A 12,898-nucleotide genomic window follows, 5' to 3' on the forward strand; every position below is an offset into this window, starting at 1 on the left:
AGCAGCGCCAACGGAGGTGCATAAAAATGGTGCGTTTTTGTACACCTCCAGTGGAGGTGCATAAAAACGGTGCCAAACGCCACCAAACATGATCACCAGAGTGCTGTACTGTAAGGTAAGTTCTCGATCCCAGGATCGTCTTTCAAGTCTGCTCACGTCTGCTACTTCAGGTTTATTTTCGTAGTTGACTTTCTTACCACAACCTGTTTTCACACACGGACAACTAGAAGTTGCTGTGTCACGGGTCAGAGGCTATAGTAGCTTACACTTCATGGTGGGCCACATAGAAAAATCAACAGGGGGGATGTACCAAGTTACACAGACAACGTTGTTTACCCATATGCCCTCATTAAACGATGGTGGGTAGAATATCGAATGTAAATAGTTCTTTCCCCGTGAAATTGCGGGCTTTTTACTAGTTTTATTAAAAATAACTAAATTGAAAAAAAAACGTATTTTCAACGTACACCAGAACATTATTAAAGTGAAGGTGGCGTTAACAGCACATAAGAAATAATTGTCTTATTATTATTATTATTATTATTATTATTATTATTATTATTATTATTATTATTATTATTATTATTATTATTATTATTACTATTATTATTATTATTATTATTATTATATATTTATTATTATTATTATTATTATCATAATTATTATTAGGTAATACAATATATGATAATAATATATAATAGCACATGATAATTTGAAGTTCATGATAGCATATAACAAATTATTTTTAAAACACATAAATGTAATCATCTAAAAAATATTATCATAAAATATTTTGAAGTTCACAGAATTTATCTTGATCAAAAAGATTTAATTAGAATATATTAAATTTCATAGAACTTTTTTTTAAAAATAGACTTCATTACGAAATATTTTAAAGTTCAAAGAATTTAGAAATAAAAACATACCATATTATCACAAACAATTAAAGTTCATTGAATATTAAAAGCATTTGAACAAATCATATCATTTTAGAGTCGAATCACAACACAATATAAATAATAAATTAGTCCATAATGAGATCTTAAAAGCTCTTAATTACCCAAATATTTCAGAGTCCATACCTATGAGAATAAGGCCTAGAACAGAAGCATTCCCTAACATCATAATAATATATTATATCTGGTCAAATTTAACAAGCGTGTGTTTGGTTGTCTTTATGGAATGCAATGAAACAACGACTGCTACAACTACCGAGAAAAATAAGTTTTATTCGGGCCAAGCTATTTCGTGTTGTAAGCGCCTTATCGCAAGGACGTATAATTTAGGCATTAAATAAAACCAATGGCATATTATACTCGTTGATATAACCCAGGAGAAAGAGATAGCAACGAAAAGTATCATTAGACTCATGTCTTTACTGCTTACTCTGACAAAACACTTTTTTTCATTTCTGCAAATAAAATTATGATAGACCAAGAAGGTGGCTTTTTTGTCAAGAATTCTCAAACCTAAGACTTGAAGGAAGTTTTGTAGAAGAAGAATGTTTTATTACTTTTGACATGGTATCGATCAACGTATGGGCCTATAACACACATTGATAAACAGCAGATTTTAAGCACCGGGCCATCCGCGGTTTGTAATTGTGAAGGCGATCTTGACAAAATCCATCTGTATAGTAAGAAGTAAGACATTTAAAACGATCCGCGGATTATCCGATGGTGAAAGGCAGTTTCAAAATGATTTGAAGTAAGAGTGTCCTAGCAAAAAAAAATGGACAAGAAAAGTGTTTAGTCAGACAGGGGCAGTTCAATCTACGACAGTGGATTTTAAAAACTTCCTATATCCATCGCTTAGCATTTATTTCCGTTTCCTTATTTTCTTGCTTGGAGAGACTTTTTTTTTTCTGCTTTGTTGTGTATTGTCGTACGATGACGAGTAGGTATGCCGTTAATGTTGATCTTTATGTTGAGTCTAGCATTTGGATGGATCGTTATTGGTCTATGATTTCACGAAATTCGATGTAAACGAGTTATAGTAGACCAACGTATGGTATAACAGTATGTTGACTACAAATCTTCATGTACATGCCAGAAATACGAGTATGGTCCGTTGTTGATGGAAAACAATAACTTCATTTTGAGTAACATAATATGGAATTTCACAGCAAAAAAAATTCCATTTAATGTAAACGCTAGACTTGACAACGGTTAGGAAATACAGATCGTTTTTTTTACAATAGCTCAGAGTATTAGCCCATTGAAGCCGTTGGCCGTTTTGTAGGCATAAAGACAGTATATAATTCTTCCTTGAAAAAAAAGAACGAAATCCCAATGGACCTTACTTCTGTCACAATTAAATATCCAGTATACAGTTACCTGATACATGTAATTGACAGAGTTTAGTAAATTTATTTCCAGTTCTTTCATTGCTCCTTTGATTGTAGCGAGTACCCACCCATTGAGCCGTTGGACCTTTTGTAAAAATATAACAAAGTGAATTAATAGTTCAAAAAAAAAAAAGACATAATCCAACTGAACGCTTCTTTTAACCACAACACTCAAATAAAATAATAAAACTAACTTAGTACATGGTAATTAAAAAGAAGCCAGATTTATAATGTTTTATGTTGATATTGTTTTTGTTGTTAGCTGAAGAAGGATTTTGAGCCCGTTCCGTGTTTGGTATTTTGCACTTTTTTTAAACTGCTTTATTCATTTTTTGTTGCTTACTTTTTAAGGTCCACCGCTCCCAGCAGCCTAGTATCACTTGGACCCTTTGTAGGATGGTATCTAATACAAAGAAGACGGTTATCAGTGTATTGTATGATATGGAAATTCTGTCTCATAAAGCATAGTAGGTCTTCACATATAGCAACCTATTCAAGAATCATATCACATAATTAATTCTGTAAGTGTGTGTGTGTGTGTGTGTGTGTGTGTGTGTGTGTGTGTGTGTGTGTGTGTGTGTGTAGAATATCTTATGACATGTAGCGTACATACAATTAGAAACAGGGTCACATTGGTCGAGATTTTTAATATGTTTTTAAAAATGTTTTTTGTTTTAAAGATATCTCTCCTCTTCCCCCCCCCCCCCCCCCCCATTTCAGTACATTATCACACTAAATATCAGGTTATAAACGATGTCTTGATCAGGAATGAAGCCGGAGTTTGTCCCGGTTTCTGTAGCGCTAAAGGATAGTATCAATTTTCTATCCTTTGGAAAGAACGATAACCTATGGTACCTTACTTTCTGTCAAATTTAATATATCCAGTTACCAGTTACCTGATCACTGCTAGATTGACAGGAGAGTTGGGGGAAAACATCTCCAGATCTTCTCTTGCCCCTTTGCATGGTAGGCGAGTACTCCACCAATTGAGACGTTGGGACCTTTTGTAGAAAATAATAAACAAAATTGAATATAATAGCTTCAAAAAAAAAAAAAGAACAAAATCCCAAACACGAAAACGCTTCTTCAACCAACAACAACAACAAATAATAATAATAAAAACATAACTAGATACATTAATTAAAAGAGCCAGATTTTAAAGTAATGTTTTTATGTTTTTATTGTTTTTGTTGTTAGCTGAAGAAGGATTTTGAGCCCGTTCCGTGTTTGGTATTTTGCACTTTTTTAAAACTGCTTTATTCATTTTTTGTTGCTTACTTTTTAAGGTCCACCGCTCCCAGCAGCCTCGTATCACTTGGACCCTTTGTAGGATGGTATCGAATACAAAGAAGACAGTTATCAGTGTATTGTATGATATGGAAATTCTGTCTCATAAAGCATAGTAGGTCTTGACATATAGCAACCTATTCAAGAATCATATCACATAATTAATTCTGTAAGTGTGTGTGTGTGTGTGTGTGTGTGTGTGTGTGTGTGTGTGTGTGTGTAGAATATCTTATGACATGTAGCGTACATACAATTAGAAACAGGGTCACATTGGTCGAGATTTTTAATATGTTTTTAAAAATGTTTTTTGTTTTAAAGATATCTCTCCTCTTCCCCCCCCCCCCCCCCATTTCAGTACATTATCACACTAATATATCAGGTTATAAACGATGTCTTGATCAGGAATGAAGCCGGAGTTTGTCCCGGTTTCTGTAGCGCTAAAGGACAGTATCAATTTTCTATCCTTTGGAAAGAACGATAACCTATGGTACCTTACTTTCTGTCAAATTTAATATATCCAGTTACCAGTTACCTGATCACTGCTAGATTGACAGGAGGGTTAGGGGAAAATATCTCCAGATCTTCTCTTGCCCCTTTGCATGGTAGGCGAGTACTCCACCCATTGAGCCGTTGGGACCTTTTGTAGAAAATAATAAACAAAAGTGAATATAATAGCTTCCAAAAAAAAAGAACAAAATCCCAAACACGAAAACGCTTCTTCAACCAATAACAACAACAAATAATAATAATAATAATAATAAAAACATAACTAGATACATTAATTAAAAGAGCCAGATTTTAAAGTAATGTTTTTATGTTTTTATTGTTTTTGTTGTTAGCTGAAGAAGGATTTTGAGCCCGTTCCGTGTTTGGTATTTTGCACTTTTTTAAAACTGCTTTATTCATTTTTTGTTGATTACTTTTTAAGGTCCACCGCTCCCAGCAGCCTCGTATCACTTGGACCCTTTGTAGGATGGTATCTAATACAAAGAAGACGGTTATCAGTATGATATGGAAATTCTGTCTCATAAAGCATAGTAGGTCTTGACATATAGCAACCTATTCAAGAATCATATCACATAATTAATTCTGTAAGTGTGTGTGTGTGTGTGTGTGTGTGTGTGTGTTTTTGTGTGTGTAGAATATCTTATGACATGTGGCGTACTTACAATTAGAAACAGGGTCACATTGGTCGAGATTTTTAATATGTTTTTTAAAATGTTGTTTTAAGATATCTCTCCTCTCTCCCCCCCCCCCCCTCCCCCATTTCAGTACATTATTACACTAAATATCAGGTTATAAACGATGTCTTGATCAGGAATCACCCCCCCCCCTCCAAAAAAAAAAGAGCTTTTATATAGCACAACATCCATAAACGTGCTCAAAGCGTTTTACAAGGGGTCCCTGGCCATCAGCAACACTTAATATGTAGGGCGAGACATGATGACGCCTGTTAGACAATATTACAGTTTTCTTTTTCGGACAGAGACAACGCTGTTAACGGCTAGGTACTCGTTGTATACCTGACTACAGTAAGATAATGTGAGTAAAGTGCTTTTTTCGAGGACTCCACTATACGCCGCTCGATCCGTAGGCGATACCACTAGACCACATAGCCGCAAACAAGTAACCATATAGTGACAAGATGATATTTAAATAAATATCATGTACCATTTTATTTATATAGTTTTAAAAACAACTTGAGCTTTTATAAAGCGTAATATCCACTAAATGTACTCATGACGCTTTACAAGGGGCTCCAAGCAGACGACAACACTCGACATGCAGGGTAAGGTATAACGCTTGTAAGGCGATGTTACATTTTATTTTTACAAATACAACGCTCTTACCAGCCAGGAACCCATTTTACACCTGAATGTGGTTAGAGATGGAAAGAGCATTTCCCAAGAACTCAAAGGTCTGAAACAGTGTGTAAGACACAGTTCCAGATAAAGCAAGAAAGAAAAATACAAGCATAACAAATATCCCTTAAAATCAGCCTTTCTCGACTGGAGATCGAACATCAGACCGCCTGGATGTCAGTCAGACGTGCTCCCATAACACTCAGTTTTGCACCACCCAAAGCGGGACTCGAGCCTACAGGAACCTAAGACAGGTTCGAAGGCGAGTGTCATCCCACACGACTACAAGACCGCACTTTGTTATAACTAAAACCTAATCGTTTTGGCCGAGAGAGATACGATTGTGCTTTCCATGAAGCCTAACAAGTTCTGTTGGTTGGCGTATATCTAGTTTATTTATGGAGTGGCAGTCAGTTCGAAACAAAATAATACAAAAAAGAAAAAAAAACGAAAAAAAAACAACAAAAAACGACAACAAACAGACAGACAAAACAAAACAGCGTTAATCCGACTGACCACTTTGAGAAATTTAATACAAACTGAGATATGGGAATGACGTTGTGATCATTGAAAACAATTTAGATTTATAAGGATTGCTCCGATATCATGATTTGAATAAGGCATTGGATGGATAATATGATATTATCCTACTTAGCCATTTTCAAAGATAAGATATTTGCGTCTATGTTGTCTTAATGTAAATTGTATGTTGATATGACTCCGCCTGTGACCAAAGCTTGTTGTCGTATCATGTAAGGTTTTGTTAACCAGTTAACAGCCATGATGTCGAAAGACAAGTATTTAAAAATTTGACCAGAAAACTCGTACTTCAAATTTATAATCATCGATAATGATCCTCATCTTGACAACAACAAAAAACCTCTCAAACCTGGTACCTCACAAGGTCGAAATGTTTAAATACGTGTCTTTCCAGACTACGACAGCTAAGTGGTTAATAACAAGGAAGCAACACAACATGAAGATGGGATAATCATGTCGAAACCTATTATCGTGTCATTTCAGTACAAACTCTGCTTTACATGGCAAAAAAACAACAACAAGAAAACAAAAACAAAAACAAAAAACCCAAAAACGACAACTAAACAACCCACATTTGTTGGACCTGAAACCTTGTACTTAAAATGTCGACGATTTACATGACCCCTCGTCCAACAATCTGAAAAGCTGAGATTTCAAAGAACTCTGAGTTTTGTTACATTTTGACAAGTTGCTTGTCTTCAAAAATCGAAGCAACAGTTTTCTGGCCAAGAAAAAAAAACTGCCTTTCGTCAGTGTAGGGAAGAACGTGTAACATAATATTTCATTTAGTTGTGGTCAAGTCATAGTCTTTGTAAACTCGTAGTCTGGAACTGCCCCAAAATACGTTGAAAAACAAGGCTGTGACCATAAAAGAGAGAGAGAGAGAGAGAGAGAGAGAGAGAGAGAGAGAGAGAGAGAGAGAGAGAGAAATTGAACTTTTATACAGTGCAATTTCCAGACGAAACACGATCAACGTATTTTGCAACGGTGTCCTAATCTAACAGCAAAATATAAAGAGACATGACAGTGAATGTGAATAATCAGCTTTATTGAATAGTTTGGCAAATGGGATCATGATAGTGAATCATCTTACAACGCCACTACCACATCATCTCATTCATCTTTAGTGTTTCATTTATCCTGTTTGTTCATAAACGGGAAAACCGAAACGTTCATTCTATCTGTTTTTGTAATTAAATTGAAGCTTACATTCAATTTCACATTATTATTTATATCAAACAAATATCTGATGTCAACAGGAATCACCCATTTTGTCCAAGTGAAAAAATTGGGGGTTAATTATCTCGCCCAAGGAAACAATCAAAAGAAGCTGATGCGGGGCTCAAACCCGGTACCTTCCGGGTCACAGCGCAATGCCTTAACCACTCGGGCAGTGCAAAGCTATGAGTTTAAGAGAGCCAGTGTCAATGACGTAACTATCTTATCAGCATCGTCTTTTGTATTTTTTAAAACTTGAGCTTTTACAAAGTACAATATCCATTACATAAGCGCTTCCAGGTGTTCCAAGAAAATAGGAAAACATAACACGTGGGACAAGAGATGACTGACGCTTGCAAGGCGCTAATACATGACGCTTGTTAGACGATATTACTTTTTTTCCGACAGAGACTTCATCTTTATTACCTCTCAGATACTTATAATGCACATGAATGCAGTGAGAAAATTAGTTAAGAGCCTTGTTTTAAGGACTCAAAGTGTCGCTACCCAGAGCTGACTTGAATCAGGGACCTACCGATCCAAAGGCGAATGTCATTCTACCAGACAACTCAATCGCACATTTTATTATATGGAAGTCTAAGCATAAATATAACGAAAGATTAATCAATCGTCTTGGATTGATTGTACTTATCTAAACGTGTTTGCTTTATTTTACAGTCTCTTCAACGTTTACAACCCATCAAAATAACAAACTGCAATTTCTTGATTGACGTTATAAAAAGCAGAAACCGTATTATTTGACAAACCCCACAGTCCAAATAATAACGAGGTTTAGAGGGTTTATTTACCCTCTACATACGGTTTTCGATTTAACCCTAACCTGCTAAAGTGACATAAGATATATACACGTTTTTAACTATTGATTGAATAGTATAGCAATGCGACTCGCGTTTCAATGAAATCATTGGGGTATCGTAATAGGGAAGAAAAGTCGTGACGTTACACCTACTTTTCCGGTTCCAAAATCCTTGAAATTGTGTATGTAACCAGTCCTTCGGGGGACTAATAATGAATAAGTAACATATTGAATCACAGGTGGCATGACTATTTTAGTATCAGGATGCATGTTCGACTTCTTCTTCTTCTTCTTCTTCTTCTTCTTCTTCTTCTTCTTCTTCTTCTTCTTCTTCGTCTTCTTCTTCTTCTTCTTCTTCTTCTTCTTCTTCTTCTTCTTCTTCTTCTTCTTCTTCTTCTTCTTCTTCTTCTTCTTCTTCTTCTTCTGGAAACCTCCAATATTGTTGAGGACCACTTCACAGTTTGTAGGGTATTACATTGTAAACCTGTTAAAACACTGCACATAATACTAATAAAAATACGTAGATTAGAAAGTCACAATGTGAATTCTTGCAACCGCATGAAGGCAATTTGGCAACCGTTTTCAGCTATGCCAGCTGGGAGGCTATTCCACAGTCGGGCAGTGGAAGGGAAAAACGAATGCAGGTGGGCGTCCATTTTTGCTATTGGGATGGTTACTCTTGCTGTGCGTTCCCTCGTTTTTCTTGTGATGAAATCTTCGATGTCGTGTGGAAGTTTAAGGCACGACTTTTTGTAGTAGATCTTGTGAAACATTTTAATTTTATCTATTTTTCTTTTCTTTTCCAGAGGTTCAAGGCCAATCCATTGTGTTATTTCAGATGCTCTTGAGAGGGAATCGAATGTGTTTGTGATGAGTCTTGCTGTTTTTCTTTGGATGTTTTCTAAAGTGTCTATGTTTTTCTTTGTATATGGGTTCCAAATTGAGCTGCCATACTCCAAAATCGGTCTAACAATAGTTTTAAAAGCAAGAGTTTGAGTTGAAATTGGGCATCTTTTTAAATTGCGGGTGATGTAAGCGCTTGTTTGATTTGTCTTTAAAGCCAGGTGACATAATATTTGGACGTTCCATTTCAGATTTTTATCAAACTCAATACCAAGGTATTTTGCTGTCTTTACATGTTCCAGGTTTTGACCATGAAGTTGATATTCATATGTATATATGTATATCGGTGCATTCTTATTTGTGATGGGTCGAACATTGCACTTTGATACGATGAAGTCCATTTGATTTATTGTTTATTGATTTATTCTTGTAGTTTAGCTAGATCGTCATTTAGTGTTTTACAGTCGTCTGTTGTTCTTATCTGATTATATAATGCTGTGTCGTCAGCGAAGATACGCACTTTTGACCTTATATTTCATTTTTCATTAAAAAGAGGGTGGGTATAACAGGTTCTAAGGATTACAAGACGTAAAAGAGCGAGGATGGATGATCTTTATTGACGACCAGCATATATTTATACTAGAAAACAAGATGACATCACTCTGAAGCTAGGAGATCATTTACACAATGTTTGTATTCAGTCCTCCGGAAGAGTGGTTTTACACTTCCAATGAGATTGGAACCAGTTTAGTTTTTTACAACACAGGTTTGTTCCCTTTTACTTCTCGATAAAGGAAAACAGTCAGGTCTGTCAGGTATAACTTGATGTCTTAATTAAAAAAGAATTTATATCTAGCCAACAGCAACACTAAACATATAGGACTAGACATGACGCCTGTTAGGCGATATTACAGAGACAACGATGTTAAATGCCAGGTATTCATTTTACATCTGAGTACGGTGAGAGAATCGGAGCAGACATACTTTTCCAAGAACTCAACTATACATCGCTCTGACTCGAACCCAGGACGTTTTGTTCCGAAGGCGAGTGTCATACCACAAGACCACATAGCCAGATCACAGTGTAAAGTAACAGTTCTCTGGCCAAAATGGGAAAGGGTTTGTTTGTTCAGAAACGTATTCATTTTTAGTATACGTGCCTCTTGTTTTTTAGACAATCTTTTTTTTTTTTACTGCTACTGGCGTAAATTAGTCCTTTAGAGCCATTCATTAAGCCTGAGTTTATGCCGGTATCTATAGCGTGAAACGGACAATAGCAATTGCTTGCTACCCTTTAGATATGAAGCTAGTATCCTAAAGTACTTTCAGCTAGATCTTGTATACCAAACTACCCAATCACTGCTGGGTGATCAGTGGGGGGGGGGGGGGCATAACATTCCTTCGGCTTTGCCCGGAATCGATCTAGTCCATTAGCGAATGAAGCGAGTGCTCTATCAATCGAGCTATAGGGACACCCTATGTTACTGCTATTTGTCCAAATAATTTGATTAAATTTCCTTATTGGAAAAAGCATGACCTGTAAATGCTTGGATCTTTGTAAATATCAATGATAATTATTAATTATCAGACTCCGGTCCAGCTCACAATAACGGTAAACATTGTGGATGAAGAGACGATGGGAATGGCTGGGTCATGTTCTTCAAATGAAAATGGCCAGAGTGCCTTACACAGCACTAATATGGTCCCCACCGGGAGAGAGAGAAAGAGATGCAGACCATTGGGTACCTGGAGGATGACAGTTGAAGAGGAGATGAAAGAAACTGGAAAGATGTGGAATTAGCTGAACTGGCTGGCCCAGGACAGAGATGCCTGGAGGAACTTTGTTGGCGCCTTATGTTCCATCAAGAAACCAAGAGGATAACGCAATATAAGGTCCAACGGTCAATCATCTAAGCCACAGAACTCTCTAATGTACCAACTTTACAACATGATATTAGATTTAGTGATCTCTTCATTATTTGATTTAGCTCTAGATCACCGAGAATCTTTTATTACAATATTTATTAGGGTGTTTTGACATTTTACCATAAATCACCGGGTCTTTGTTTCGTTTTTTTTTATTTGCACACGATTTTCGGTTCTCCTCATAATTCAAGAGTCAATTGAAAGTCGACTTGAAAAGCGTGAGGGGTAGTCCCGACGTATTATAGTATTATTCCTTATCAAAATATGATATTTATAATTGGATACCAGGCAAAAACGGTTCATCAAAATCTATTATTTATTTTCTATTTTTAAAGATAGGTCTTGGTGTCAAAATTGTTCCACACAGCCAATGTTAATTTTTTGCCACAGATTTACAAGCAAATCTAAAAATTATAAAACTATTTTTATAGATTGATACACCAGAAACTTGCAAACCGTTTTAAAAATCAAAGTATTTTTATCATCTGATGACTCAAATGCTTATTTTTTAAATCTGCTAGGGAATAATGATCATTCAATTGCTGTTGGGAATCGCTATCTGACAGCATTGGTGACACTTATTACAGAGCCGATTTTAGTCGTTGAGGGTTCAAAATATTTCCCTTCATCAATGATCATTTCCACAATATAGTAGCATAATAATTAGAATAGATGAGTTTCTGCTCGTAATAGCCTTAATTTTCCCATAAATATTGCGAGTCTCCACTAGTATGAAAAAAAAAATTTAGATAAAAGCTTTATAGTTAATAGAAAATAAACATACAGACGAAAAGAAATTGAAACCGATGAAAAGACTATTAGTTTCCTTGCCAATGCTGAACGGTTTTATCACGATTTCTTTTATATGGTCCTTGCTGTATTTGTTTACTTCAAGTGATTTGCGGCGCGAGTAACACTTAAATATCATTTCAGCGTGACAAAAAAAAAAAAGGCATGAAGGGAAAGCCGAAAAAGATATATTAGAATTTATAGATATGGGGATAGTTCAAACTTTGATATTCAATATGGATAAATCTTTATGACTTGTCTGAGACAATTTAGATGCAACAGTCAGTAAGCAGTATATGGAAAACATAAAGACACACTCAAAAGCTTAAATACTTAAACGACAACAGCTGGTTAATTTACTATGAAAAATTATCCTTTTTCAGAAAATTATAAACCTATTTGTTTCTATTTCAACAAAAGACTCCAAGCATGACTCATGAAAATGCAATTAACTGTTGACTGCGGTATTCTGAAAAAACACGAAGTTACACATTTGGCCGGAAAACTTGTCCTTCAAACATCGATTCAGTCAAATGACACTCATATCGGCAAAAGCTCTCAAACCTCGAGAGAAAAAGATTGAGAGTTTTTGCCAAAATGAGAGTCATTTAAATCGATCGATATTTGTAAGACGGGTTTTCTGGCCAACTTTTTAAAAACGAATTTTCCAGAGTACTGCGGTTATCCGGTTAATAGCAAAATGACCCGTAACTTATTAAAAATATTCCGAGTTCGTAGAAAACACAGGTCTGAGACTTTTTGATAAATAGGGGTCATCTCAATCGATCGATTCATGACTTAGAGGTTTTCTGACCAAAATGTTTCGTTATGGTTATGCACTAAACGTGCTAAAGCGCTTTACAAGGGGTCCCTAGCCAACAGCAACACTTAACATGATGCATGTTAGGCGATATTACATTTTTTTTCCATTGAGACAACGCTGTTAACATCCAAGTACGCATTATATACACCTGAGTACGATGAGAGAATTGAGAAAAGAACTTTTTCCTAGGACACAACTACGTGCCGCTCAGAGCGGGACTCGAACCCTGGACCTTCCAGTCCCAATGTGAGTGACATACCACAAGACCTCATAGAAGTAATCGAAAATGTGGACCGTTAGAAAACCCCAATGCAAATTCAGTGTTACCCTTGTTATCAGCATGGAAATGCTCTATGCACCAAATCCTACCCCGCCTGATTTTCTGATTTTTATTAAATACCGAAAAAAAACCCAAAGGAACAGAAAAAGAAAAAAAAATCAATGAA

At 35.8% G+C, this 12,898-nt stretch overlaps 1 protein-coding gene across 1 annotated transcript in view; it reads right to left on the bottom strand.

Annotated features, from left to right (window-relative positions):
• LOC144968314 (xaa-Pro aminopeptidase 1-like) overlaps nt 1–1,279 on the bottom strand; it is a 54,737-nt gene extending 53,458 nt beyond the window's left edge. Inside the window, exon 1 of the mRNA XM_078906555.1 lies at nt 1,083–1,279. Coding sequence (XP_078762681.1) covers nt 1,083–1,125 — 43 coding nt within the window. The 5' untranslated portion in view covers nt 1,126–1,279. The remainder of the gene's footprint in view (nt 1–1,082) is intronic.
• Between the last annotated feature and the right edge of the window lie 11,619 nt (nt 1,280–12,898).

This window comes from Berghia stephanieae, chromosome 3 (assembly GCF_034508935.2).
Source record: "Berghia stephanieae isolate SIO BIC M18660-M18661 chromosome 3, UCSD_Bste_1.3, whole genome shotgun sequence".
In the NCBI taxonomy this organism is placed as follows: domain Eukaryota; kingdom Metazoa; phylum Mollusca; class Gastropoda; order Nudibranchia; family Aeolidiidae; genus Berghia; species Berghia stephanieae.